General features: G+C 42.5%; 2 protein-coding genes across 2 annotated transcripts in view; both read right to left on the bottom strand.

The window, feature by feature from the left end:
• Window positions 1-3,412: 3,412 nt before the first annotated feature.
• Window positions 3,413-5,103, bottom strand: lyrm2 (LYR motif containing 2). Its single transcript, XM_063495598.1, has 3 exons — window positions 5,000-5,103; window positions 3,864-4,004; window positions 3,413-3,684 (listed from the first exon to the last, which is right to left on the bottom strand). The coding sequence occupies exons 1-3, from the start codon at window positions 5,042-5,044 to the stop codon at window positions 3,604-3,606; spliced, it is 267 nt and encodes an 88-aa protein (XP_063351668.1). The 5' UTR covers window positions 5,045-5,103; the 3' UTR covers window positions 3,413-3,603.
• A 1,309-nt stretch (window positions 5,104-6,412) lies between these two features.
• mdn1 (midasin AAA ATPase 1) overlaps window positions 6,413-27,834 on the bottom strand; it is a 59,509-nt gene continuing 38,087 nt past the window's right edge. The window contains exons 60-102 of the mRNA XM_063494585.1: window positions 27,564-27,778; window positions 27,095-27,482; window positions 26,660-26,772; window positions 25,560-26,232; window positions 25,260-25,421; window positions 24,760-25,045; window positions 24,440-24,678; window positions 24,175-24,270; window positions 23,048-23,142; window positions 22,802-22,926; window positions 22,356-22,508; window positions 22,059-22,168; window positions 21,869-21,942; window positions 21,170-21,353; window positions 20,938-21,085; window positions 19,692-19,838; window positions 19,472-19,598; window positions 18,940-19,045; window positions 18,678-18,793; window positions 18,066-18,470; window positions 17,752-17,978; window positions 17,530-17,667; window positions 16,840-17,030; window positions 16,492-16,653; window positions 16,276-16,410; window positions 16,055-16,190; window positions 15,776-15,951; window positions 15,493-15,624; window positions 15,167-15,314; window positions 14,655-14,953; window positions 14,404-14,562; window positions 12,963-13,064; window positions 12,685-12,883; window positions 12,408-12,578; window positions 12,145-12,302; window positions 11,435-11,530; window positions 10,880-10,995; window positions 10,578-10,752; window positions 10,296-10,369; window positions 10,024-10,138; window positions 8,518-8,584; window positions 7,487-7,629; window positions 6,413-7,404 (exon numbers count right to left, since the gene is read on the bottom strand). Of these exons, the coding sequence (XP_063350655.1) occupies window positions 7,219-7,404; window positions 7,487-7,629; window positions 8,518-8,584; window positions 10,024-10,138; window positions 10,296-10,369; window positions 10,578-10,752; window positions 10,880-10,995; window positions 11,435-11,530; window positions 12,145-12,302; window positions 12,408-12,578; window positions 12,685-12,883; window positions 12,963-13,064; window positions 14,404-14,562; window positions 14,655-14,953; window positions 15,167-15,314; window positions 15,493-15,624; window positions 15,776-15,951; window positions 16,055-16,190; window positions 16,276-16,410; window positions 16,492-16,653; window positions 16,840-17,030; window positions 17,530-17,667; window positions 17,752-17,978; window positions 18,066-18,470; window positions 18,678-18,793; window positions 18,940-19,045; window positions 19,472-19,598; window positions 19,692-19,838; window positions 20,938-21,085; window positions 21,170-21,353; window positions 21,869-21,942; window positions 22,059-22,168; window positions 22,356-22,508; window positions 22,802-22,926; window positions 23,048-23,142; window positions 24,175-24,270; window positions 24,440-24,678; window positions 24,760-25,045; window positions 25,260-25,421; window positions 25,560-26,232; window positions 26,660-26,772; window positions 27,095-27,482; window positions 27,564-27,778 (7,467 nt within the window). The 3' untranslated portion in view covers window positions 6,413-7,218. The remainder of the gene's footprint in view (window positions 7,405-7,486; window positions 7,630-8,517; window positions 8,585-10,023; window positions 10,139-10,295; window positions 10,370-10,577; window positions 10,753-10,879; window positions 10,996-11,434; window positions 11,531-12,144; window positions 12,303-12,407; window positions 12,579-12,684; window positions 12,884-12,962; window positions 13,065-14,403; window positions 14,563-14,654; window positions 14,954-15,166; window positions 15,315-15,492; window positions 15,625-15,775; window positions 15,952-16,054; window positions 16,191-16,275; window positions 16,411-16,491; window positions 16,654-16,839; window positions 17,031-17,529; window positions 17,668-17,751; window positions 17,979-18,065; window positions 18,471-18,677; window positions 18,794-18,939; window positions 19,046-19,471; window positions 19,599-19,691; window positions 19,839-20,937; window positions 21,086-21,169; window positions 21,354-21,868; window positions 21,943-22,058; window positions 22,169-22,355; window positions 22,509-22,801; window positions 22,927-23,047; window positions 23,143-24,174; window positions 24,271-24,439; window positions 24,679-24,759; window positions 25,046-25,259; window positions 25,422-25,559; window positions 26,233-26,659; window positions 26,773-27,094; window positions 27,483-27,563; window positions 27,779-27,834) is intronic.

Genomic DNA, 27,834 nt, shown 5'->3' with positions numbered 1-27,834 from the left:
TTGAAAGACTACACTGAAGAGTGTCAAGAAAGCAGGGAGAGTTCAAGGAGGGAAGATGTGCAGCAAGCACCACAGGTAGGATTCGAACCAGCGCCAACTGGTCTCAAGGCAGCTGCTCATCTCACTGAGTCAAATTTGTTCTCAGGTGACTGAAAAGATGGTTTGTCCTTTGCAGCCTGGGAGCAGACACAGTCTCTGAGAGGATGAGGTTTGGGGGGGATAACAGGAGGAGAGAAGCAGAGAGGCATGCAAGACTGCTACTCTGTGTCCTGGTCTCAACTCTGGATAGTCATGTTTTGAGGAGGGGGGTGGGGGAATGGGAGGGGTAATAAAAACACAATTTTATATGGATATGTGTACATATAGTTTTGGGCAGCTCTCTGTGTTGTAAATAAACCTGTAATATGAGGACTGAATATGAAAGAGCGCAATTACGTATGTGTATGTGGACTCTTCACACAGTAATTAAACATGTAGAGTTTCATACTCGAGTAAAAGTTGAAGTGCTGAAGCAACTTTTTTACTCAAGTAAAAGTGAAAATGTCGGAGATCTGAAATGTACTCAAAGTAAGAAAGTAAAAGTAGCTAGTGTACAAAGGTAACTGAACCTTGCACTATATTAATATAGTGCAAGGACCTCTGCTATATTAATATAGCAGAGGTCCACTTAACCAATCAACCTCAGATCTCCACGCTTGCACACATGAATGCACATACATTTGCACACAATCAGAGATAAATGCCACCAAAGAAACCAAAATCCAAGAAATCCAAACACAAAAAAACACCAGCCACCAATTGGCCCACCCCCGATTTGCGGTGGATCGCCCACAGGCGTGATACAGAAAGAAGAAAGAGAGCTGGCCCGGCAGCCTGGCCACCTCCAATTGGGGTGGACCTCCTCCAGGCTCAGAAAGCCTGGCCAGCCCCTGTGGTGGGGTGGACCTGCCCCTCAGGCGTGAGATAACAGAGACAGAGACCCGGGCCTGGCAACCTTGCCACCCCCCAATTAGGGTGGACCCAATCGGTGTATCTGTGTTGAGCTCTAACCAACCTTATATCTCATTGCAGGATTACTGGAATCCACATACATTTCCACATGTACAGAGATAAACGCTACCAAAGAACCCGGATTCCAAGAAATACAAACACAGAAATGTTTGCACACACATATGATTATGTGCAGAGGTCCACCCTACCAACCAACCTCAGATCTCCACGCATGCACACAGGGATGCACATACATTTGCGCACAATCACTGTTCATTTACATTATTACAGAGTTTGCCAGTCTTTGCATGGTGTAAACGTTACTGTAAGTTTCTTGCTGACTCTCAGGTGTGCCAGCAGGAAACAGGATCAATAAACCTGCAGCCTGAGATTTGTCATCCAATCCAATCCAACTTTATTTATAGAGCACTTTAAAAACAAGTAGCTTGTCTTTTTCCTATTTACGTTCTGCTTTTCTGCACTCTCTTCATCACTCAGCCCAAGTGATGTCATTCAGGGCTTATTAAAGGCAAACTGAGCAGCACTTGATGGTTGATTGATGATTACAAGGAAAAAAAGTTTTCACAGGGATATGATCAGAAAAGACAGCATCATAAATTTTAAGGTTATAAAGGAGGGTTTGCAGGGTGAGGTCAGTGTTTCTGCGGTGGGCGCTGGTGTCTGGTGTGGAGTGAGGTAAATGGTTGTATGACTACAACTAAATCACAAGAGAGGGTGGAGGCTGAACCTGTGGTCAGTGCAGCTCAGAATGGGGATGAAATGAGGAGGTCAGAGTTGGATGTGGAGTGTGTTGTTGCCTTGGGGGAAGGTGGGGTGGAGGAGCAGATGTAGTCTTTCTCCAAGAAATATACTGACAGTACAAACGAAATAGACTGGGGTCTGTGGTGGGGATGGCAGCAAATTCTTAGCCATGGGGCAAATTTTAGCGCAGGAGTTGCTATTTTATTTTTATCTTCTCTAATGCAAATATTATATTCAGCATGGAGTAAAGGGCAGAGCTCTTATGGTGAAAGCTGAAATAAAAGGTTTTGTTTTTACTTTGGTTTATGTCTATGCACCAAACTTAGGGTCTGAGCTGGAGGTTTTGTTTAAAACATTAAAAGAAAAATTAAGTGTCCACAAAGTTGATTCTGTTCATCTGGACGTAGCGTTTTGTGGGAGAAACGTTTCGTCACTCATCCAAGTGACTTCTTCAGTCAGCTGAGACACATTATACAACACATTAACTGGAAATAGTGACAGAGGCAATGTGCCTAGTATAGTATGAAGGAGGGGGTTGATGGATGTGTTGACACTGATTTGAAGAGTAGGGGCACTTTCTAAATATGTCTATATTAATATTCTTACTGTTACTTTTTTATGACTTCATTTAAATGACAGAATAAGCATTGTTAAAAATGTGTTCCAGTCATATGTTCCTTATCAAGGCTGTGGGGGGCTGGAGCCTATCCCAGCTGTCATAGGGCAAGAGGCAGGGTCGGCAGTCTATCGCAGGGCTAACACAGAGACAGACAACCATTTGCACTTACATTCACACCGATGGGCAATTTAGAATCATTAGTTAACGTAACTCCACTAATTGCATGTCTCAGGTTTGTGGGAGGAAGCCGGAGTACCCAGAGAGAACCCACAGAAACACGGGGATAACATGCAAACGCAGATGGTGGAATCGAACTCAGGACCTTCTTGCTGTGAGGCGACAGTGCAGTGCGTGCCATATCAGGATGATGAGAAGATCATAGTGGCTTTACCGTCTGGGGTACTCATTAAAAGGGGTTTAGCCTATCCCAGCTTTAGGAAATTCAGAATCACCAGTTACACTAACCCCACTAACATTTATAGATACTCTCTACTAGAGTACACATTCAGAAAAGGTTCTGTGACACTAATCTGCTCCAGAGCAGGTTAGGGACATAGCTCAAATTATCATGGTGATTTACCCCGGTAACAAGCGAACCAACTTTGTTGTACAGAAAATCCAGGGTTTCTGAATTTGAGAGGTTCTCTGGTCTGCAGATGCTTACATCTTTTGGAACATTAAAATCTTTAAAGATACCAGTTGACTTTGAAAAAAAAAAAAAAAATCCAAAACCATCTTTAAGACTGTCCTCTCCTGGGTTCCTGTGTACAGTGAGTGTATACTATAAGGAAAGAGGCAAAGCAATACATGCTTGCTCTTTGTGGTAAAATCCAGGAATATCATGTTTTTCTATACCACCAAATCGCAATAACTGTTGCGTCATTGTAAGGTAAAGACAAAGGCAAGACAAAACCCCACATCGCTCCGAGTGTCCCCGTAAGGACACGTTGTCATGTTGCAGTATTACTGTCTGCTGTATCACTACGGTTGCTGTTACTCTATTTGATTCCAGAAAAAATGCATTAAAAAAGGATCAAGGTGTTTGTCATTTCATACAATATTCTTTATTTAACACATGTACAGTATAAACAGTGCCAATATACACACGTGGCAGATGGGTTCAGTCAGACTCTCAGGTGGTCTTGTTTCCCACATTCCCATACCAAATATTATTCCTCACTAAAAACCAGTCAAATAGAGCACAAAACAGGAACTCCAGCAGCTTGCAGTCATTAATTTTGGGCCAATGCCAGAGACTTCTGCAGCTCCTCCAGGTGATTGGAAGCTTGTGTGATCATCATACGGATTGCATCCTGAACTGACCAGACAGACACATTAAACATACACAGTTTGAACATTTAGTCCAAGACGGGGAAAACTCCGATGCTGCTCACTGTTTATTTTCTTTTACCTATATCTAACTTCTGATCTGATGACACAATGACTTTTAGTGGACCTGGTAAAACAAAAATGAAAAAAACAAACTGTGTACCTCATGTGTGACATTTTTGTTCCTATGGAATTCCTCTCTGGCCCAGTCTCTCAAGAACTTCCTATCTGCCTCATCTGGCACCCGTCGTATGGTCCTCAGCATGTTTCTGTAGATCCCCAACACCTTCTGCCTGTGTAAAAACTTAACCAAACGTATGCTATTAGGGCACACAGTTTAATGTATGCAGTTGTGCTAGGACCAAATCTGGTTTAATGCTTTTAGTGCCACTGTTAATAACGTTTGAAACTTATTTAAAAACATGCAGTATTGCTCTGATAATATGCACAGATTCCTTAGAGACTCTTCTAACCTAAGTATGAAACAACATACTTAAAAACAACATCCCTGCACTAAGTAACCACAAAAATTTTAAATTGTTGTTCTGCGACACATAGAAAGAAGAGGACATTTGTAATTTTCTATCGAGTAAATATTTTCATTTCTACATTGTGTTTTTACAGAACTCCTAAATACTATTTTAACTAAGAAGACTTTATAATCTCAACATTTGGTATAATTTAGATAGATGACTTTGTGCTCTTATTTTATTGGTCAGATCTTTCTTATAAAAATATCTTACCATCTACTCGTTTCATTTGTTTTGACAATGTCTGTGTTCCTTAATGGTCTGTCCAGTGTCTGATACTTGTGACATTTTGTAGAATTTAACCTTACATACGTTTGTGTGTGTTTATTCCAAAGTTCGATAACTTTTTCTTCAAGAAGGAAAAACTAAACAAAACACTAAGAACTGGGTTATTTTTGTACGACTCTTCAGAAAAGACCACTGATGCCACAGTATGCTATCCCAGCAAAGATTTGGACATTTAGTGACTGTCGTTTTTTCACGATGTCTTGCAGCGGCTGAAAAACTGTTTCAAAATAAAAGGTTTGTAAACAGAAGGCATAAATGTCGACTTTCGTTTTTGCCGGGGTACCCCGAACACTTTGGGCCAGAACATGACGCCGGTGTTGTGCTTTTTCACCATGTTTGCTAGGAGGTGACGGTCGCACATTGGGACTAGCTAGTAGTAGGGTACAGAGAACTAATAAAGCTAGCCTGTTAGCTACTCAACTTTTTTAGATTTTACACCTACCACTGCTGTAGATATTTTATATCATATATATATAGTTACCTGCTTTAAAGAAAGCGCAGCAGACGGCAACCGTGAAACGGTCATATTTACTCGGCACTTTCACAGGCGGATGTTGAGATGACGCTAATAGTGCCTCATTGTTTCTCGCCCCCTGGTGGATCGGAGGACATAACAAGAACCAGTACCGACAGAAAGTGCTAAGTTTTATTTTTGTGGCATTTGATGGTGACCCTTTATTTCGGAGTTGCAAACAAATTAATACACACACACAATCGATTTACTATGTTTATCATTACCCCCACTTGCCCCACAGAGAGAGGAAAAAAACTGAAAAATATGTAGAAATATATAATAATTACACATACTACTAGTTATCAATTTTATGTTCTTCCAAAAGCACGTTCCAGTTTGTTTTTTCTAAACTGAATAATGGTTGAACAGGTCCATCCACAGTTTTAATAAATGGAAATACAAAATGTCATCAGATTATCGCCCCCTTCTGTGTCGATACGTTTCCTGGCAACATATTACTTTACTATCATTATACATAATTTGTGTGCTTTATATTTTAAGATTAATTTTAAGATTATAGCTCAGTGCGCCCCAGGGCAGCTGTGGCTACAATGTAGCTTGCCATCACCAGTGTGTGAATGTGTGTGTGAATGGGTGAATGACTGAATGTAGTGTGAAGCGCTTTTGGGGTCCTTAGGGACTAAGTAAAGCGCTATACAAATGCAGGCCATTTACCATTTACCATTAACTGTTTAACACATTAACTGTTCTTGAATTTAAGATTTCAAGATTTTTGTCTACAAAAATAGTGTTAGTGTGTGGTCTGTAAATCCTGCTTAATTATTTCAATTGTTCTTTTCTGAAGTTTACATAAAGGTTGAACTATGTATTTCCCCAGACTTCTAAACAGTACTTAAGGAAGGCAAAAAGTAATGCAAAAGATGGTGTGCATTACTCAGTGCAGACAGCTCTTGACAGTTTTGCTTGTACCATTTTTGTGAGGTTTCCCAGAAATGTGCCAACAACTTGTTCTACTTGTTCCATCAGCTTGTCTGTACTCTCTGCTCATATTGCCTTCATATTAAATAATTTTTGCTTTTTAAAGAACTTATTTTAATATTGCACTCAACAACAAACCAACCTCCCTAAAAGAAAAAGGGCCAAATTGCATTGTACTTCTTCACGTCAATATAGTAGGGGTGACGTGGGCCGCAATAGCAATCTTAAAACAACTTATTTGGGGATTTTTCTTTTTTGAAGAACTGCTCCACATATAAAATCCAGTCTTCCATCATCTTTGATTTGTGGAATTCCTCCATAGCTCAGGATTCTTCGACTGCTGCATCTCTGTTAAAACGAGGTTCAAGGTTTGAGTGGCTCTCTTCTCTGTGGCTTTTAAAACAAGTGAGTCACAGACAGTGGGATTTTGTTCATCTCATGATTTAATAGACAGATGCAATTAACTCGTTAAATATGTCTACATGTATGTCCACATTAAAGAACACACATTTCAGTACACATCATGAACATGTTGCCACAGACAGTCAGCTGTGTCACACTACAAAGGGAAGATGAACACAGCTGAAGTGTTTCTAAAGCACAAAGATGGGTTCTCCCAGAGGCCTTTATAAAAAGCGGACTCTGCAGCTGCTGTGCTTCACAGTACATGACTGAAACAAACTAGTAAAAATCCTGATCTGTCACCTGCTACTTGAGGTGTGACATGAGATGCAGTGCTGTTCTTTCCAAGGCACATGTTTGAGTTCCTTCAATATCAGCTACAGCAAGCTACTGTTCAGTTTAGACTCTAAAAAGGCTTCTATTATACAAAGCTCAGTCCTGCTGTTGTGCTCAGGGTGAAGATAATTCTTTGATCTTCATAACACTGACTAAACATTCAAACAAATGTAAAACAGGGCTATCATACAGGGGGAGAGGTATTTACTGATGCTTAACTATGGTATTTCACGCACATGGAAATCACATTTTTGTTTCTGTTATTTAATTTCAGACGTGCAAGTTAAAGCAATCCTTTGTTACATTACAAAAGACACCAAATTCCCCTGATGCAGACAAAACAGCAACACTTGCTATCCAACTCGACTAGAACCTACAGTAATAATAAGAAAATAAAGGCACATTTACAGCTCAGTCTCTGATCTCTGACAGGCTAGCAGCAGACTGGCATTTTGCGGTGGCTGCTGCCCATTTCCCTCTTTCCTGTAAAAAGATGGCTCCTCATCGGACTACTGCTCAGCCACAGTGACAAGTTCAAACCACTGCCTGAGTGCGTCGCTGAGCGTTGCCGGCAAGGCGTTGATGTCTCGCAGGATCACGTAGAAGGGAAAGGGAAACTCATCCATGTAGGAGTGGATCTCTGGCAGCTCTCCTGGCCCTTTGAAGATGGGCACCTTGATGTCTAGAATGGAATCCTGCAGCACAGCATCGAGGTTTAGTTACAATTTGAGACTTAAACTTTGGAAAATACCCAACAATCACATTCTGGTCTCGTACCCGGGAGTTCGGGTTGTCCAGCACCATGAAGATGATGAAGATACCGGCGCTGCGTGCTGCACGCACAGCGGCCATTACGCGCTCCTTTCCCTCCAGGAAGAGCCCCCGACCATCAGACACGATCACAAGCAGCTGGGCTGTCTCTATGGAGGGATATCACAGATCAGTTTAAGACTGGACATCTGGTGAGTATGCATGAGCCACAGGCTCCTCTTTAGTTCATGACTATGGCAAATTCCACCTCTTTGTCTAAAGAGAACAAACAGCATCTATCTATCTTCCACCTTAGATTCATTCAGAGAAGCTGAACTATCCTTATGTAGAACTTACAGTTTTCTCTGGGTACCACTGGTTAATATAATATAATATAATGATGATCAAAATTTCAGCTTTGAAAGGGGGGAAAAAAGGGTAATTGTTGGTCACGTGTAATCAGAGGCTCCACATGAAAACCTCAAGAATGTTTATTTAAAAAGTGCTGCTCATCTAGGTGAGTATTTTATGACAGCTGCACACTCATGGGACATTCTCCACAGGAGGCCACAGTCCTGCACATAATAGTCCTTTAAGCCCACAACAGGGCATCTAAATACTGAACTAAGTGGCTAAACTACTTCCTATTGCTCTTCTAATTGGTTGAATCTCAGAGAACCTAAATGTGAACTGGATCACACCTACTCAGCAGGGCAGTAGAACTTTTGTTTTCAAGCGCTCATACACAGTAAATGCAGCTGGCTGTTAGGTGCATTAGGCATGGATATTGATAATCAACACTTTTTAAGTACCCAAGCGAAATGTTTGGGTAGTCATGGTTGAAAATAATGAACAAAACTATAAAACATTTAACACATTTGGTTGTATACATACTTGTACAATATAAACACTTCACGTGTCACATTCATGTGACAATCCCATGACTGTTAGGGTTCATTATATATTCTAATCTGCATACTGCCTGCAACCTTTTTGTTTTCTCAGGTGTTTGATCTAGTGTGAGGTCCAGTAAGCTGAGGAGCAGAGTGAGGAGTCACCTGAGTTCATAGATCCTGGAATCTGCTGCCGTGCTGCCAGAAACATTTTAACCGAGGTCTCCAAAAACTGTAAATGACAGACAGAATGAATGCAACAGCACAGCAACATGATCACCACGTGTCATCATGTTTATGCAGAAGCTACAGTATGAGCACATTCAGAGCTGCGCTCAGGGGCGTGCCAATGATCACGCACACATTATAATAGCTCACTGAAGGCAAGTCGCTGACTTTGTACCAGTCAACAGTAATGTAATGCAAACATAATATTTATATGCCTCTAAATAAATATTACATTTCTATCATCCCAGCTGTATATGACTGTAATTCAGAGCCATTTTACTTTGTGATTCTTGTTCTAGATCAGCACCACGCCCATGGGAAGAGCTGCTGCTTTGAGATCATGCCGCTCCGAATGAAAACGTTAACCTTTGCATTTACACCAAAATGCAGGCAAGCAGAAAAAAAACCCCAAGTACTTCTACTCACGCTAATATGCAGAGAATTTTCCACAGTACAATCAGTTCTGTCCTATTTATTTTATATTTTTCCTCTTAAAGAAACCAGCCTTTCTTGTTTCCTTTTGTGAGTTTGTCTCATAAACCGCTGGACTGGACTGACATTTAATTTGAGTGCTTTAGAGGTACAAGGGCAGACTGACTACTTAAAGTGCGTTAGGCTACAAGACACGTTTAACCGCATTTTCTTCAGTACACTTTATTTACTTTAGAACCATTTCCAATTTAGAATAACAAATTAACCTAACATGCATGTCTTTGGACTTTGGGGAAAACACACTTTTCCTGGTGACCCTGAACCTTTCCTCAGTTATGCTGCTGGGGTCTTCTTCACTCTCCATGTGTTTATACAGCACTTTGCATTTATTCATTCGTTATGATTCATCTCTGGCTCTCCTCCACAGCGTGTCGGTCACAGCAGACTTCTCTCTGAGCCTGGTTGTGCCAGAGATTTCTTCCTGTTAAAAGGAGGTTTTCCTTTCCCACTTTTGTCAAGTGCTTGCTCATGTTATTAATCTCTGGCTCTCTTCCACAGCATGTCTTTCATCCTGTGTTCCTTCTCTCACCCCAACCTGTCTCGGCAGATGGCCGCCCCTCCCTGAGCCTGGTTCTGCTGGAGATTTCTTCCTGTTAAAAGGGAGATTTTCCTTCCCACTGTTGCCAAAGTGCTTGTTCATACGGGGTCATATGATTGTTGGTTTTTTTTCTGTATGTATGATTGTAGGGTCTACCTTACAATATAAAGCGACTTGAGGCGACTGTTGTTGTGATTTGGTATTATATAAATAAAACAGAATTTAACTGAACTGAACTCTTTACCATTCTATTTATTGTTAGATGAACTGGCTCTCTGTAGCTTTCTGTTATCATATTGCATTACTGTGTCTTACTTTCCTCATATAAGCATTGAAAAGATTTTTAAAGTATAACTATTTGTTCTTTTGTGTGATGATTCAGATAACAGCTGGAGGAGGAGGAGGATTCCCACCTGTGCTATTCTGGTCTTCTTCTGCTGGAACTGACAGAGCCTGAGAATCCGAGCCCCAGACTCGTCATTAAACTGATGCTGGAAGGGATGCAGCAGCTGCACCTGCTCCCCAAAGCTGCATACAAGAGCAAAAGTTCATTTATTTTAATGATGATATCACAACTGTACAGTACATGAAACCATATTCACGCTGGTTCATTTTTTTTGGTTTTAGATCATATCACACAGCTATTAAAATCAAATCACAACATACAGAAAGATGAAGCTCTTACCTACAGACAGACACCTGGCCTACCTCCAGCAGAGTGAGGGCATTGATAATCACTGCCAGGGATTCAAATGCCAGCTGTGCATGAACACAGACACACAAGCACACATGCAATTTTTAATTAATGCAAACTTTGGAATAGACATGGGAAGCAAAAGTTGGGCATTATAGTGAAATGACACATGAAAAACCATCGGTTAATAATAAGCACTAAATACACCGTTACTATTACTGATCGTTTCTTGCATTTATCACCAGCCATCTGATTGTAACTGGAGCCTCGAACCTGTTTAGAGTGGTTGTCCACCATGCTGGATGAGTCGTCCACAGCCAGGCAGATCTGGTACTCTCTCTTGCTGGGCTTTGTCCGCCTTAGCCAGATCTTGTCTTTGCGAAACTGACTGGCGATATAAGGGATCACCTTCCTCATGTTCAGACGCTTTCCTGTTCGGTAATCACCCCTGAGGACAAGCACATATAAAGACACAAAGATACAGATGATGCGCACACACAGCATCAGCTCACATTAACAGTGGGCCAGTTTCACCACAGCAGAGAGAATCAAGATTTCCTGTGTGCTTTACTGACTTTAGTTTGGCGGCCTGTGTGGGCTCCAAGATGAGACGGAGCTGCTCGCACAGCTGCTGAGAGAGGGCCGAGGTCAGAGTTTGGTACTGATGCCACATGGAAGCCGCTACAGTCTCCTGAAACACAGTGACAGTTGCAGTTAATCACAGGAAAGAACCACATGTTTTTCCTCTAAGCCATTACTCTGAGCTGCTTTTCTTTTCTTTTTTTTTATTATATAAACACAAATGGGACACATTTAACTATTCCACCGTCTCCTGAGTGAAGCTTTGCGTTTTAGAAAATACATCAAATATATTCCCAACTTTCACATGAGCCGATAATCCTCGTTATGTTCACAAGGACAGCATTTTTATTCAGATTTCCTTTATTTAAACAAATTTGAATCTGCAGTGTGTTTGTGTCAGTATTCTTCAACAAATGCCACAAAAATGTATAAAAGACAAAACTTCTCGAGTCTCTTCCTCAGTTAACTGAAGAATAGCAGTGCAAGTACGTGACTACGTGACAGCCCCAGTTAAACATGTTTGGTTGAGTCTCTGGGGTCACCCTCACCTCCTCCTGAGTCCCTGGGGCCAGTTTGTGCCAGGCCTCCAGCTGCAGCTCCATCTCCCTCCTTGTTTCTTCTGGGTCTCTCTTCTGTGCTTTCTCCTGGCACATAAGCGCGCACACAGACATACAGAGTTATCTTCACGTGTGTAACATTACACTGATATGAACTGATGTGGAACTGAAGGCTTTCTGACTTTTTTTAATGTAATTAACTCTTTATGGCAGTCAGTGTACGAAAATCACGACTGTAATGTGGCCTACACTTATTTACATCACTGTAAATCATCTCTTTGTCCACATTACTCAGTTATATGTAACAATAATCAATAATTAACAATAATTTCAAATATGTTTAACCTCCTAAGACCCGAACTCTTTCATGGCATGCATTTTTAATTTTTCTTTGCTATTTGGGTTGATTGGGACCTAAAGAATGTAAAAACGAAGAATTACCTGATTTTTTTTTTAGCTAATTTTTGTTTTTGAGAAAAATGAGATCCACATATGAGGACATTTGTTTTAATTTTGATAGAACAGTGGCAGTATAATGTCCTCGTAAGTGGATATCAGGCCCTTGTAGAAAAAAATTAAGTATTTTGGTCTAGACGTCCCAAAATGTGATGTCCACATATGTGGACGCCAGGTCCTAGGAGGTTAAGGACTTCACTTCCACAAACTTGACAGCAACTCCTTAGACAGAGCGTACGGTCTACCTGCGCAGAGTCCAGAAGCAGCTCAGGAACAACATGAATTGTAGAGTCTGTGCTTCTGCTTGCTCGCTCTTCTTCTTCGGCTTGTTGTTTTTCTTTCCACCTCTCGTCCTCCTGCTCTTCTCCCTGCCTCTGCACCTCCATCTCTCCAGGGTCTACACCTGCACAACAGCAACACTAGTCAAGAGATGCTTCACATCTGAGAAGTTTAAAAATTGTTGAAATGGAAAAAAAAAAACGAGCAGGAGAAGAAGAGATTTTGACACCTGTCTGGGAAGCCTTGGAGGAGTCCAGCTGTTCAGGCTTCAGCTCCTGGACCTCAGCCGCTTGGAGATCAACCTCCTGGTCCTCCGTCTCCATGGACAAATCCTCTTCTTTGTCATCTTCATCCTGGCCCCGAGGCCCTGCTGTGCTCTCCTGCTCTGCACTGGCCACATCTAGATGCAGTCACACCAACAAACAACAGTTATGTACTTGCTTTGAAAAGCTTAGTTTAAACTCCAGCTAAACCATCACAGACTCAGCTTCCAAGTGATCACCTACCATATGTCTGAGTGTCGTAGTTTGGGTCGCCGTGCTTAATGTGCTCATACAGGTCTGACACCTGCTGGGTGTCGCTCTGCCTGTTGTTCTCGAGGCTCTCTTTGCTTCTTTCGACTGTGCGCAGGCGCTTGTTAACTGGCTTGTTGTAGTCGCCTATAGAGCGTTCACTATCTGCTTGACCAGGTTTCCTCTTCAAGCTCTGGAAAGGAAGAAAACAGTAATTAAGAGAAATAAAGGGATACCGAACAGCAGCGGTGAGGCAGAGAATTTTGCCACACCTGAGTCTGACTCTGAGTTTGTCTGTGTGAAGCCATTGTTGCTGTCAGCTTTGACTGGTGGCCCTCAGACTGGCTGGCGTCAGCTGCTCCACTGCCATGCTCCTGTAAAACCATAATAGCATAAATATAGAATACAAAAATCATGGCAGACATATTTTATACATGTGTACAAAAACCAAACCCAGCTAAAGTTTGGTGTGGAGGGCTTCACCGCTCTGTGAAAGTAACCAAGCAATTTTTTTGGATGCCATCATCTACTGTAAATCGCTGTACAAAACAGGGACACTTTTTTGTAAACTAAAGTAAAACTCCACATCTAGGATCTATATTCTATATCTAGAAAGAGAAATTTGGATCTCTTCGGCCCAGCCATGGAGAGGGAGAAGCTTTCAAAATGCCCTTACCCACAACACCACCAGGTGCCAGGAGCGGGCTTTGCAGCGACAGCAGCTACTGTGAGGTCAGGCAGTGTGTGTGAGACCAAAATACAGACAAGACAAGGACCAGGTCCACAGTCTGCCAGGCAAGTTGAGGTAGAAAACCCAAGGCCCTTGCAGTGACTATTGCAAAGAACGAGCCGTCACATCCCAGGGAAGGAAAAAAGAAGTGTTCAACCTAGCACACCTCCAGTATTCCGTGTCAGCTCTCTCTCCTACCTCATGGTTCAGAGGCTCCTGAGGTTCCCAGGTCATCAGGCCTCTCTCAGTCCCCCTCTCCTCTAGACCAGAGAGACAAGACTCTCCAAGTACTATCAAGAATCCCCAGACACTGCATTGTGTGGGGTAACAAAAGAAAAACTTGTGCTCCACACAGAACATATTATAAAATACAATACGTCAATACAATACGTACAATACTGTGTGACTCTCAAGCTGCACTGTGGCACACAAGAAGGCCCTTCAAGGGTGGACAACTTGTTTGTGTAACAGCTTCTCTGTCACACAAACAACCAATCAGAAAGAGGAGGAGTCTCACCAGTGCTTTCACTCCTCCCACTTTCTCATTCTGAAGAGACAGATCGTCACACTCTGTCCTATTCTGTATTCTTTGTGTGTTGAAGGAAAAAAGTACACATTCAGAACTGTCACACACAAAGCGCTCTGTCATTCAACTCACAATTCACATAGGCTATTGTAATCGACCTTTCAGAATCAGAATTCCACCTAGCCATTTATCCTCCACACGGCAAATGTATGGGGTTTACCAGAGCGTAGCATACGAGTTTCCAACTATCTGTTCAGCAAATGTTTGTGAATGTTCTTTACGACGCTGCTAAGCAACAGCAGCATCAGGATATTCAGTCACATATGTGACCATCAAATATGCTCCTGATCACGGGAGACTCTGCTGTGGTGGTGAATCACTTCATAATCAATCAGAGTCACTTCGAGCCCACACAATGTACAGAGTATCTGGAGCACAGTAAAGATCTGAATGTTACCTCTTTGGCCTCGTCTCTCTCCGAGGCTTCTCCTGCCAGCTCCACAGCGGTGTCGCTCTGAATGTTGTCCTCTCCTGTCTGACCGTCGGTGTCGTGCCATTTCCTCTCACCACACTTGGGCAGCTCCTCATCTTTACTGCCACCTTCCTCCTCCTCCTCCTATATACGTATTAAAAAAACAGTCACATGACAAACAGTCAATACAGTTGCTCACGCCATGCATTGGTGTACTTATTTTTGAACATGCACACCTTTGGTTCATGCCCTTTTTCATTTGATGAAGTTTTAGTGTCCTCGTCTCTTCCAGACTCCCGCTCCCTTTCCTTGTCCTTCTCTTCTTCATCTTTATCAGCTGAATCATCCTTTTCTGCTTCCTCTCCTCCCTCCTTCTCCTCTGCAGTTTCAGGCTCCCTGTTGTTTTCTTCTCCATTTTGGTCCTTGTCCAGCTCCTCTGCTCCTTGCTCGTTTTCTCCTCCATCTTTCTCACCATCCTCCTTCTCATCCTGATCTGCTTCCATCCCTCTGTCATCAATGTTAAATGGATTTTCCTCTGAAAAAGGAAAAAAATTGAATCATTCATTTTCAGCAATTTGTGGCTTTTATGTCTGTGAAAAGCTCTTTACAAATACACTTACTACACTTACTTGGTTACAATGACCCAGTCTAAAGCCAGATTGAGTATCACATAAGACATCACTGATAATAATGCATGCGTGTTTCTTGACTGTGTTAGTAAAGCTATAATTTAAGCAGCAGATTTCACCTTCACCCTCATCTCCATCATCATTATCATCTCCATCCTTGTCACCCTGGTCCAGATCGAGTTCCTCAGGCAGATCCATGGCCTCAGGCTCAGGTCTCTTGTCTTGTTGACCGTGGTAGGGGTCTACTTCATTTTCATCAAACTCTCTCTGGGACAAATAACAGAAACACAGAGCATGACACACTTGTCCATCCATGCAAATCCTGTTCTTCGCTCACACCGACATTTGCAGTTCAAAGCTCTAACGATTGTTTGTTAACTATTACCGATTTTACTTTTGACACGTATTAAAATGGAAATCATGGGAGTAAGGTGAGAAGAAAAACCTCATCTCCTTGTTCATTGATCATGTCTTTCTCCTCTTCGTCCATCTGTTGGTCTTTATCCTGGTTCTTGTGATCTTTTTTGGGGTCTGCTGCATCCAGGTTGTCATCTTTGGCAACCAACTCAGACTCACCCTGAAAAAAAAATCACCATTCATGATGTTACACAGAGAAAACTTTAGTTAAATCTTTCTGGTGGCTGCTTTATATAAATGAAGGTTTAAGATTGGATGCAAACTGCTCTGTCATATGTACTTTTTAAATTGTGTTAATGTTGTGGAGATACCTGATCCATGCCCTGACCAGACTCCTCCTCCTTGTCACTTCCTTCCTCCTCCTCATCATCATCATCATCATCTCCCCACATTTTTTCATCCAGTGTATCTGTCTGGCCTTCACCCAGGTCACCCATTTTTTTGTCCAGTTCTTCGTCGTCCTCTTTATCTGATTCCTCGTCGTCACCTTCAAATCAAGCAAAGAAATGCAGAGAAAAAATTCAATCATGGTTACCAATTATCTCTTATAGAACCAGCTTGGGATACCTCTGCTATCCAGCTTAACTGACCTGGTTCTTTCTCATCAGCGTCGCACATCTGGCCATCAAAGTCCTCTGACATCTCAACGGCATTGTCTTCTGACTTAATATCCTCTTTCTCGTGCTGTTCAGTCTTTTCTTCCCCATCCTTGAAGGTGTCCTCCAGCTGAAGGAAGCAAAGGGCAGGAAGACTTGAGTCAAAGTAAACAGTCATACAGGTCACACTACTTAGATGCCAGTATTTTCATCACCTGATCTTCATTCTCGATCTTGTCGCTGACATCTTTCGTGCCCTTTCCCTCTCCTATACCACCACCTTCATAATCGTGAAACTGTTCTGCTCCTTCTCCATCTCCAGCCATAAGCTCCTGAGGCAGGCAGAAACCCTGAAGGGGACACCACATCAACTGCTTAGTTAAAATTACACTGATGGCATTATTATTTCTTAAATAGGACCATGTGAGTACCTTCTGAGCGAGTTCAGTGAAGATGCTGGCCAGTACAGACAGAAGTTTGCCTGTGCTTCTATGCGCACCCAGTGACACAGCCAGGTAGTAGCATACAAGGTCAGAGTAAATTCCTAGTAGAGGCTCCAGACGAACCAGCATCCTGCACGCCCTGTTTACCTCCTAAAAGTCAGCAGAAACTTGTTAAGGTGAAGAGATTCTGAAGATAAAAAAGCCCTTTCATTGCACCTAAACAGATTTGAGTGCACTCAAACTTCCATTACACAGGTTAATACTTAATTCATTTAACCTATAATGAATTTATACTTTGAAAGCACATCTCTCAACAGTTCCAGATGTTCTTGGTACCTGGAAGTGTGGCGGCTGAGAGGAGTCCCTTTGTGTCTTCAGGTGGCACAGAAGCCTCTCCAGCCCAGTACTAACATCTCCCACACGCAGAGCCTCCACCTCAGCCTCCAGTTCCTCCTCCAGCAGGCGAGTCAGGTGACCAGGCTTTAGCAGGTCCTCCAGAGGCTCCTCCTTGTCCTCTTTGGCACCCTCTGAGATAATACATAAACGCAAAAGGTAACCATCATTGCATTATGAACACTGTATATACACTTGAACTGGCTGGAAACAGCCATATGCCAATGGCATGGTTGTAAGACCTACTAAGGATTTTATCCTGAGAATAAAATAAAAACAGTTAGAATAAAAAACTAAATCCGCTTCTTCCTCTGCCCCATCCACCACTGCTCTCTCCTCCCTCATCTCCACCTCATTCTCTTGAACACAAGTCGGGGCTCTAATATTGAAAAATGTGCCTAAACATGTTTATATTATTCCAGCAAGTGTCCATTAAAAATACATTTAAAAACAAATATAAACAAATTTGAATTCATTCTCACATTGCTCGACTATTATATCACATGAGGCCAAGATTAATGACATCTACAGTCTACGGTCAAGCATTAAACTAATATAATGCTTTCTGACTAGCAATCCAACATTTTAACAGGTCCTAGGTTACCACTGCTGGTTTGAATGCAACCTTCTGACCTCTCTTGGTGTCTCCATGCTGCTCCCTTTGTTGTACTCTCTCCCGTTTCTTCACGAGTGTCTGGACAGAACACAACAATGTGTTGATATTTGCTTCAAGCTCAGCAGAGAACTCCGTACAGAAGGTGTGCTGGTGATCTGTAAGGGAAATAAAATAAAACATGAACTGCTGACCTATCTGAAACACTGTTAGTTATTCGTGCAGCTGCTCAGTGCTTTGACCTGTGTCATCGTGTCCCAGGGAGAGCACATGAATCCTCCACGTGGTGAATTCTGTGACGGTGGCTTCCACCTGTCCTCTCACATATTGGAGACTCTGGATCACAGCTGGTTGGTTGTCTGGAGTGCCGACACACACATCTGAGGTGAAGACCTGCTCCACAATGGGCATCTGAGCCCCTACAGCTCCCAGACGGTTGAAGGCCGAACAGCATTCGGTAAAGTAGTTCCTGTGGGAAACAGCAGTGCTGTTGCAACTGTTTTGTATTTGTTGCTGTAACGTTAGACTTGAAAAACACCAGACAATAACGTCTTACCATGTATGAAGAACACCATCAGAGATTTGCTGTGCCGCACAGTCCAGCTCCACCTTCAGGCTCTGTGTCTGCTCCAGCATTGTAGTGACACGCTGATGTAGTTGGCACCATGCAGCGTCACCCCTCCTCATCAAGCAGCCAGGGGGTTGTCGCTGCGCTGCCAGTGGGGATGGACACCTCAGGGTGTGCTGCTTGCAGCTGCTCACCTCCTCCTTCTGAAGATCTTCGGGGCAGCATTGCAACAACCAGGCCAGCTGCTGCAAAAGGGTATTACACTGGGCTGTGAGCGCTTGGCCCCTCTTCACCCAGTCCTGGAGAGAGGCTTGGGGTGGGAGGGTGCAGCCTGGCTCCTCACTCTGGCTTTGTAGGTGGGCCTTGACGCCCTGGACATTGTCAGTTAGCCTCCTGGGTGAAGTGATAACAATTAGGTTAGATGCTGCAAAGTTTCCATGGCAACCTCTTACTTTTTTAGTTTGATATAAAACATAAATCTAAAAAGAAATGGTAATGATGTTCTGACTGAATAGGCTGTGATGCACCTGTGCCCCAGCAGCCTTTACTTCTAAAAGCAAACCTACACTTTGACATATAATGTTATACTAGCGTACTGACCTGAGATGGACCCATTGTTCAGTGAGTTTGGCCAGCCGTCGCCTCTGTTTGAGGAGCAGCTTGAAGAGGTGAGAGGAGAAACCTCTGCATCGCTCTACATTCCCCAGACCCAGCTCCTACAGCAAACATTGACACACATGCATCACAATGAAGATAACACATGCTAAACTTTAAGTTCCTCATTGTGATGCTTGATTTTCATCTAGTTCATAGGTACAAGTGTAAGTTGTTGTACTGTGGAACACTAGTGTGCATGTCGCACCTTAGCAGCGTGCTGCAAAGCAGTCTGCAGGGCAGTGTTCCTGGCCCAAGACTGGTAGAAGTACTTCTGACAGCCATCCCATGCTGTAAGCAACTCAGCAAACAACCTACAATAGGAATGAAGAGAAAACAGTGTCTCACTGCGAAACCAGAGCATGTCCACACAATTACAGGTGACGCTGTAGTTGGCCTTTGAAGCTCTTTTAATCTCTTCATTGTGCAGTATGTCACTGGCCATCTGTTCTGTAAAGCAATAGCTAGCTACATGTGTTGCTTGTTTGATAGAATCCATCCACACACTTCAGGATTACATCTGTTCTTGAGTGTTGGAGTGTAATTCGTTTAATGTTGAGGTAACTACTGAAATATTAAAATCTACATTAATATTGTGGCTTACTCATTGTGGCTTACTTCTGTGTTTGTTTTAATAACTTCAAAATAAAAACACTGTTGCATGACAGAAAGACAGAACCCTCATGCAGCGCACGAGGCACTGATTCAGAACAAGGCCTCTGTGAATAAGTTTTAATTACATGCTCTCTGCATTCTCCTGAGTCTCGACAGCTGAGAGAGCAGTCGTCATCTCCAGCGGCTGCATGTACAGAGCCTTCTCTGCATTTGCTGTCCTGTTCCATATTAGGCCTTTGCGGTACGACAGACCTTAAAAGCCAATCATACAGAAAAAAAAATTAATTCTATTTAAAGAAAAGTATATAAGTTAATTGAAAATGTAAGTCAGTGTGGGGAACCGACCTATTTCTGTGAGCATCTTGAACAGGTCAGACAATGCCCTCTGTTTCTGCTGTAGGATGTGCTTTATCTCAGCTTTCTGCTTGTCTTTATCTGCTGATGTGTTTATTGTGAGGCTCTGCAGGTCCCGCAAGTTGCTGATGACCTCGCCTGAAAGAAAAAAAATTTATAAAGATTTTTTTTTTTTTTTACATTTACAGTATATATAAATAAAAGTTCACACATACAGTGCATTTAGCTGGATTTGAGCAGACAGTATGTCTGAACACCTCAGCATTTGTTTGGCTTCTTCTGTCACATCATCAATAAACACTAGTGTTCCAGTGTCACTGGCAGCCATGCACGTCCAAGCCATCACACTGTCTCTGCCGTGTTTTATAGATGATGTGGTATGCTTTGGATCATGAGCTGCTCCATGCCTTCTCCATACATTTTTCTTGCCATCATTCTGGTAGAGGTTAATCTTGGTTTCATCTGTCCAATCAATGTTTTTTAGACGTTTTTTAAAAAATTTTTTTAGCAAAATTCATTCCAGCCTTTCTGTTCTAATGGTGGTGCGTGCGGTGCAGAAGCCTGACCTTCCATGATGGTTCCTAACTGCTCCTCCTCTTCTGCTGCCTGAGGTATCTTTTATCCTCACTAATTTCAAGCTAATTTTTTTCCCCACTTTGTCATTATGAGGCATTGTGTACAGAATTTTTGAGATCAATAATGAATTTAATCCGTTTTGGAATAAGTGTAATAATATGTAAGCACGGCTCATCATTGCAAAGTTGCCAAACCATGTTTGGTGGAAACTAAACGTATCCGAGCCATGCAACATAACAGTGACTCCAAGCACAGCACCAATTTACAGAATAATGACTGAAGGTTGGTGGTTGTTGGTTTAGTTAAAATCCAGACTTCAATCCTTAAGAGAGCTGTGCATAAATAAACCCATCAACCTTGATGAACTGCGCCAAAATTCCTCCACAACATTTTGAGAGAATAGTAGTCATACTGAAAACAGCTACTCATCAAGGTTCTTGCTGCTTAAGGTGTTTCCACAATTTATTCAATTAAATGTACTTTTTTGTAGTTTTTCATAGGACTTGATAGAGTGCTTACATGACTGCAGTTGTAGCCTGCAGTAGTAGGCTTCAGTAATCTATACTCCAATGTCAGGACAGTCACAGGACAGTGTCGAGTCCAACAACATAACTGAATTATTTCAACTGTGATTTTAACAGTCCAGCAGTAGCTTTCTCACCAGTGAAGCAGTCCAAGTCTTCAGCCAGCTCAGGGACAGGGTTTTTCTTCAGCAGCTGGATGCACATCTTCTTCATCTTCCTGGACAGTACAGGCAGAGATATTTGTAGAGTAGAAGCTTTGAACTCTTCTTCTTTTTCTCCATCAGTCTAAAATATAAAAACATAGTTCAGTGATTAAAAAAATGTTGAAAGAGAAAATTAAAGACACTGTGTGTTCTGTGAGATCTGTACCTGTAGAATCCTGCTCTTTAAAGGCAGGGTGCTCTTTAGCAATTGGTGAACTCGGTGGATGGGCATTTCCTGTGGGTTAGCATCCACACTGTCCAAGCTCGCGCAGCTTCCCTGCTCCACCAGAGCAGGAATACTCGGACCATTCAAAGCCTCTTCAAACTGCTTGATAAACTTGAAGAGTGTGCTGAAAATCATAAGGTGATTACCATTAAAGCAGTCATTTATATATTGTTACACTTGGCCGAGGCTCAACTATCTTGACTTGCTACAGGTCAAGATCATTGTGGTCAACTAAAACTAAAAGTAAAATCTGGTGCAACAAACATTTTAGTCAACCAAATAAAAAAGACCCCACTAACATTTGCACTTAAAAAAAAAAACTTAGTAAACTGTAATAAAAATATGTATCAAATGTGTTTAGTTTTATTAATCTAGATAACACAGTTTAACAGCCAGATGAGGTGACTCTTGTTCATACTGATTTAGGATGTCCACACGAATCAATTCACATTGTTGTGTCTACTGGAATACTGAACCTTCCAACTTCTTGGAATTTGCCTTCTATAACATATCTTCACTTATTACTATATATATTTAAAAAGAACAAAAAACAAAGCTATTATTTAAACAGTAAAAATGAAACTGAAACTAGACACCTGAACCTGGAAGCTAACTGTAAAACAAATGCCGGCCACATACCGATGGGTCTTCTCCACTGACTGTTTGATGGACCAAAAGTTGACATCATTCCATTTGCAGATCTTGACAAAGTCCTAAGAATACAAATTCATATGTAAGACAATGACAGAAAACTTTGCAGTGAAGTTCAGAGATTCAGAGGCAAGTTTGAATAAGTGTTAAGAGTTTGATAAGATTTATAAGGATATACCTTGAGGTCCTTTTCAATGGTCTGCCTGTGTTGAGTAATTTTGGTTTGAATGCCTTGAGAAAACTGATTGTAGTATTTGTACAGGTTCCAGAGAAGACTGGACAAAGGCTCTGTAAAAGCAAGCAGTTCTGTGTCAGAATAAACTCAAGTACATGTTAAATGACACCTGAGATAAAAACAAACTCCACGGTGATGTGAAATGTGTGATTTCAAAATTTCAGCAAAAGGCCGTTTCAGTGCTGGTCCAGTAAGCAGGTCTGACTATGTAGTGTACAGGAAACAGCAGTGATGGCTGACCTTGCCCGGGCTGCGGGGGGACCAGCAGGAGGTGGCAGTGGAACGTGAGCAACATGTTCAGACGAGTGTGGAACTCCCCCAGGGTGGAGCCCTCCAGAAAGGCCTGAAGGGTGGAGGACACTGAAGACAAGGAAAGGTGTTCTACCCCTTCCGCTGGAGAGGAAGACAATAATAAATATCTCTTGGTATCCTTTATTTCCTTGTGCTTTAAATTTGAAAGTTTGAAGTTAAATGCACCAGTATTTTCTGCAGTTTGCATCTCACAGAAATACAGACAGAGAAGCAGAGATAGATCCTCGCTTCCCTTCAGCTGATAAAATTTACACCTTTAATCTGATAGTCACCCCCCCCAGAAGATTTATTTTATTTTATTAATTTTTAAAAAATTAACACCTTTAATAAGACCACCACACTGAGTCAGCACACACGGATTTGTTAGCTCGTACCTGTACAAGTCTCTGTCCTCTGTTCCTCTAGGTATCGCTCCAGCAGCTGGTAGACAGAGAACCAGTGTTTGGTTGACTTCTCTGTGTGACGCTTCATTGCATTGTCAAGACTGCGTGACCAACAACTACAACACAAAAACAAGAGTTAAAAAGCTCCTTATCACAGTGCTTAATTTATGAGCTAGTTAGTGATTGGTTTATATCCAAAAAGTAACAAGTGAATGGATTTATTCATCTTTGTCTTACCTGAGCTCTAGCTTGCGCCACTGAATAATGAGCTGTGTGACGGGTTCCAGTTCCTTCCGCAGAGACACTGAACGGCTGGCGTTATTCTCCCAGTCCTAATGAGGGGAGCAAGGAAAATCAAAGAAAACAGAAACAGATGAGCCCTGTACAATAAGCTCATTTGGATGACCCAATGTTTGCTATTGATGGGCCTCATTTACTAAAGTACATAGCAAAATTATTGCTATGTTTACAAAAAAAAAAAGAAAAAAAAAAAGGAGTGACTGTGTAAAGTTACAAATGAAATGTGCTGACAGACCAGTATTTTATTTTTCACATAAAAACCTTTATCTTCTGATGAAATGGAGAAAGTAGTGAGGACTCTTTCTACATTTCCACACTGCTAAAGCAAAAAAGCAGGAGAGAGTCTGACTGAAGAAACAGAGGAAAGAAGAAAAACGCAGAGCTTTCTTGTGTTTCCCCATGAATGATTATAGTTTAAAAAAAAAAAAAAAGAAAAGAAAAAAAGACTCGTGCTAAAATAGGTTTGCATATCATTTCACTCACTGTGACTCAGGTGAAAAAAAATGTAATGCTTTTTACAGTTGAGGGGTAAAAATGAAAGGTCATCAGACCATAAGAAAAATAATAAAAAAAAAAAAAATGGTGGGTGACAAAGAGCAGTTATAATAAGAAATTCACTGCAATATCAAAAATACTGGTGCCAGCGCTACCTCTCAGCCTCCTATATATATACACACCTATGGCATCAACTTCAAAATACTGCGTCGCCTTGTTCACAAGATTTTTAGGTCACTGAGATTTGAACTCGTCCAAGAGTTTTTGTAAATACACGTGTGGTATCAATTTCAAACTCCTATGTTGCCTCATTCTCGAGTTATTGTCCACACTGCCTGCCCACCCGGCCGAGTGAAGACAATAACCCGTCAAAGTCTCATCTTTTAATGAATCATGAAATGTGATGCACAAACATATTTCGACAAACAGACTCAGTAACAGACTCATGCATGAGTTTACGCAGAGATTTGTGCATGAGGCACACTGTCACTCATTTCTTTTACAGAAAATCAACACTTCTTGCTACTGAGGGTGTGTGATTCAGGAGATCTCTTCCTGACAGAAGTCACCTGTGCTTTGCTGAGCAGGATCTCTAGACCGTTCAGGAACTTAGCCACCGGGCTGGCCAGATTGAAAGCCTTGATTCTCTCCATCACCACATTCAGCTGAAAACACCACGTACACATATAGGAATATATGTCAGAAAAACAGAACAAAGTGTAACTGCTGGGATTCTTTACACTGTCCCTGTGAAAGGTGAATTAATGAATGCGTATTTATTTGAATCACAATTATGCAAAAATGCTGCATCGAAACCACTTATGGCAAACTTACCTGTACGAGGGCAGGGTGTCCAGGCCAGTCCTCTAGTCTCTGCTTCACTGCCACACTCAACTGTTCCAACACAGGGAGACAGAGAGAGGCCTCGCTCATGTTAGGGTGCTGGTAGAAGTCATAGGGTCCGTCAGGGGTGATGGCCAGACCCTCGACACCACCAGAGCCCTGCACAGTGTTCTGGAGGATGGCAGAGAGCAGCAGTTCACTGCCTGTCAGCTGCTGGTCCAGGTCAGAGTCTGAAGGGGGAAACAGAGGTTTATACAAGTACACTGGAACTTTGTTACAAGAAAAGGATGCATACAGGCAAAGTTACTAACCAATGAGGTGATAGATGTGTGACATCACTGGAGAAGCAATCTGATAAGACGAAAGCAGGGCTTTGATGTGTTCTTTACTGCGATTGGCTGGTGCTGTGCTCTTGTACCAAAGCGACTGAGCATATCCCAGACACAGGCGCTGATGAACCTGGATCACTGTATTCAGGGTAGCGGGAGAGAACGCCTTCATCTCAAAAGACTCTTTGTGGGTTTTGTCTTCGAGCCCTTCTAGACTTGTGCCAGCTGCTCCTTCTAAACTTGGCTCAGACACGATGTCTGCAAAGTCCTGGATTCAATATAGACAGAAATTGAGCTTCAAGCGGATATTTATGTTTTCCACATGCAAACAGCTTTTATTTCATTTGGCCTCAAAATATAAAAATGATTGTACTAGATCGTCACCATATGATCCAATATGAGATATGACGGTTAACGTTAGGATCAGATAATCAGAGAATGGATGGGTCATTATTAGCTGTACAACAGCTGTACTGCAGTACCTTGTTGAACTGAGGAAACTGTTGTCTGAAGTCTCGCTCCTCCTGTTCATCCTCAGTCAGTCCTGAGCCGTGCAGTCGGCTACGGCTGCGGTAAAGACTGGCCTCCATTTCTTCATGCTCTTTCCTTCGCCTCTCTCGCTCATCCCACTCATTCACCAAAGCCTGTAAAGAATGACAATAGAAGGAGCAAAGGAAGAGCAGATTTTGCGGGATTTAACATTTTGGAACAGAAAACTATCTATATTTATTTAAAGTCATTAGGATGACATCTCTCCCAGTGAAAAGTCTTAAAATCCTGACCTGACAGATGTGTCTGAAGATGCTGCGTGCCTCGTGGCTGAACTCTCCCGTTGACAAGGTGTGACACTGGACATAAAGCAGAGCACTGAGTAGCAGAGTGCAGGACTGAGGGATCACACATGCAGTGTCCTGCTGGGGCAGAAGTTTCACCAGGCTGCGCAGAGTGTCCATACAAATCCTGGAACACAGAAAGTCTGCCCGGACCAGGTACGACGGCAGGCTCGGGGACAGGAATGGGAAAGCCAGAAGGCAAGACACCAGCCTTGGCAAACCAGGTACAGGATTTAGCAAGGCAGCCACCTGGGAGGCTACCAGCCTCATGCCGTACCGGAGCTGAAGGATACCCGTCCTCACTGGCCCAACAACATCAGGATAAAGGGGATAGTCCTCCAGCAACCTCTGGCAGAAACGCTGCTGGGAGTTCTGCCAAACAGCCTCCTCCTTCAGGAGGGCCTGGACTGCTGACTTGGATTTTGAAGACGAGGAGCCCTCCAGGGTATTGAGCAGCTGGGACAGCAGGTCCTGTATGGCTGATGTCTGACCAATGCTGCACAGGTAGTGCTGGAGCTCCTGGTACAACTGACCATACTGAGGCTCATGAGGACGACAAGCCTGCTTCCGTGAAAGCTCAGCTATCTGCTCCTTCACCTGCTGCATGCGGATCCATAGATACCTAGTAAAGCAAACATCAGGCATATAACCTAAAGCTCATTGCATTGCTTCTCAAAGACCTTTTATGATGGTATTAATGACTCTTTCAAAATGACAGCCTTTGTTTGCTTTTATAAGTTAATCTTAACAGCGGCTGGTTGTCGTTTCATCCAAACGCACAGTAAACATTTGGCTCAAGAGTCCTTAAATTTGCTTGACTACAACTTAAAGTTTGAGAACCCCACAGAATAACTAGTATTTCTAAATGCGTCACTGCCGCAAGATAAAAAAAAAACAAAACAAAACAGAATCAAATTAATGTACAATGACAAATTATATCAACTCAATTCCCACAGTAAAATCTTCAGAGAGGAATGGGAGTAGTTCTGATTTTCCCTTTGACTTTGATGCAACCGTGACATGCTGAGAGATCACCATCCAACTCTTACCTGATTCGAGGATGCTGGAAGCCATCGGTTGTGCTGCTCTCCTCCAGTTCTGCTCCAGTCACCAGCTGAGACCACAGGCTCCGCCCTTTCCATTCTTCCTGAAGCAGAGCCAACTGCGACAGACAAAAACAGAGTACTTTTGAGTGTTTTATTGTAGTAAGTACTCTTCATCCACCACATTCCATCCTCTAAAAAAACCCTCATCAGAAAATAACATGTTTGAACATGATCTTATAGTGAACTTGGAGTTTATTGTTCAAACCAGAAGACCTCATGTTTTCTTCTAAAGCAGTCTTAAAAGAAAACGTTACCTTTTTAAAGAAAATTACTTAAAATGAACACTACTGTTACATTCACATGAAGGCAATGGTTGTGTGTATTTATACTGACTCAGTTACAAACACTTTACACCTTTGTCAGGAGAGTACTACAGACCTCCTGCTGAGCATAGTTGAGTTTGTAGGCTCTCTTTACAGCTGGGTCAAAGATGGTCTGTGGTGTCCACACTTTGATCTGCAGCAAGCCCATGTTGACCCAGAACACTCCAGAGCGAGCCAGTGAATTGGAGCCTTGGACTTTGCTCTGGACATATTGCTGCAAGCAGGTAAGGCAGGCTTCCACCAGGCCATCAGGGAGTAGTTTAGGAGGCAGGAAGTCTCTAAAGACTGTCTGGATCTCCTGGGCAGCAATAAGAGGGTCAGGGTCTTCCACCAGGCTCTCACAGCTCTCCATGTAACCTTCCTGCAAGGTGGGAGGCAGCACGTCAGCCATGCTTTGAAGTTGCCGACGCAGGACTGCACCTTGGAGCCTAAAGTCGGTACCCCTGAGGAGAGATAATGCAACCATCATCAGCAAAGCCCAAAATAAAAATAGCTGGTTAAGGACATTCAATGTTCCATTATACCTGAAATCAGCCAGCGCACGGATGCTCATGTTGTCCCAGAGCACAGCAGAAAGATCCTGCAGCTGCTGAATCCTCCCTTTCCAATCCCCAAGTCTGACATTGGAGAGGGAGAGGAAAGCCTCTCCTGAAGGTTCCCATGAACCACCCGTCTTACTACAGCTGAGCACTTCCAGTACGCAATGGGACCGCACTGCTTTGCTCAGCAGAGCTGGACCCTGGAAACCATATTGCATAAATGTATTAAACAAGCAGAAAACCAGCAGTGTTTGTG

Source organism: Pelmatolapia mariae, linkage group LG15 (assembly GCF_036321145.2).
Source record: "Pelmatolapia mariae isolate MD_Pm_ZW linkage group LG15, Pm_UMD_F_2, whole genome shotgun sequence".
Lineage (NCBI taxonomy): Eukaryota > Metazoa > Chordata > Actinopteri > Cichliformes > Cichlidae > Pelmatolapia > Pelmatolapia mariae.
This window is presented reverse-complemented; position numbering and strand designations above follow the sequence as displayed.

Coding starts and splice junctions, on each gene's coding strand:
- lyrm2 (XM_063495598.1), bottom strand. CDS start 5,044: ATGACCGTTTCACGGTTGCCGTCTGCTGCGCTTTCTTTAAAGCAG. Junction 4,005..4,999: donor CTGCGCTTTCTTTAAAGCAG/GTAACTATATAT, acceptor CGTTTGGTTAAG/TTTTTACACAGGCAGAAGGT. Junction 3,685..3,863: donor ACAAAAATGTCACACATGAG/GTACACAGTTTG, acceptor TGGTCAGTTCAG/GATGCAATCCGTATGATGAT.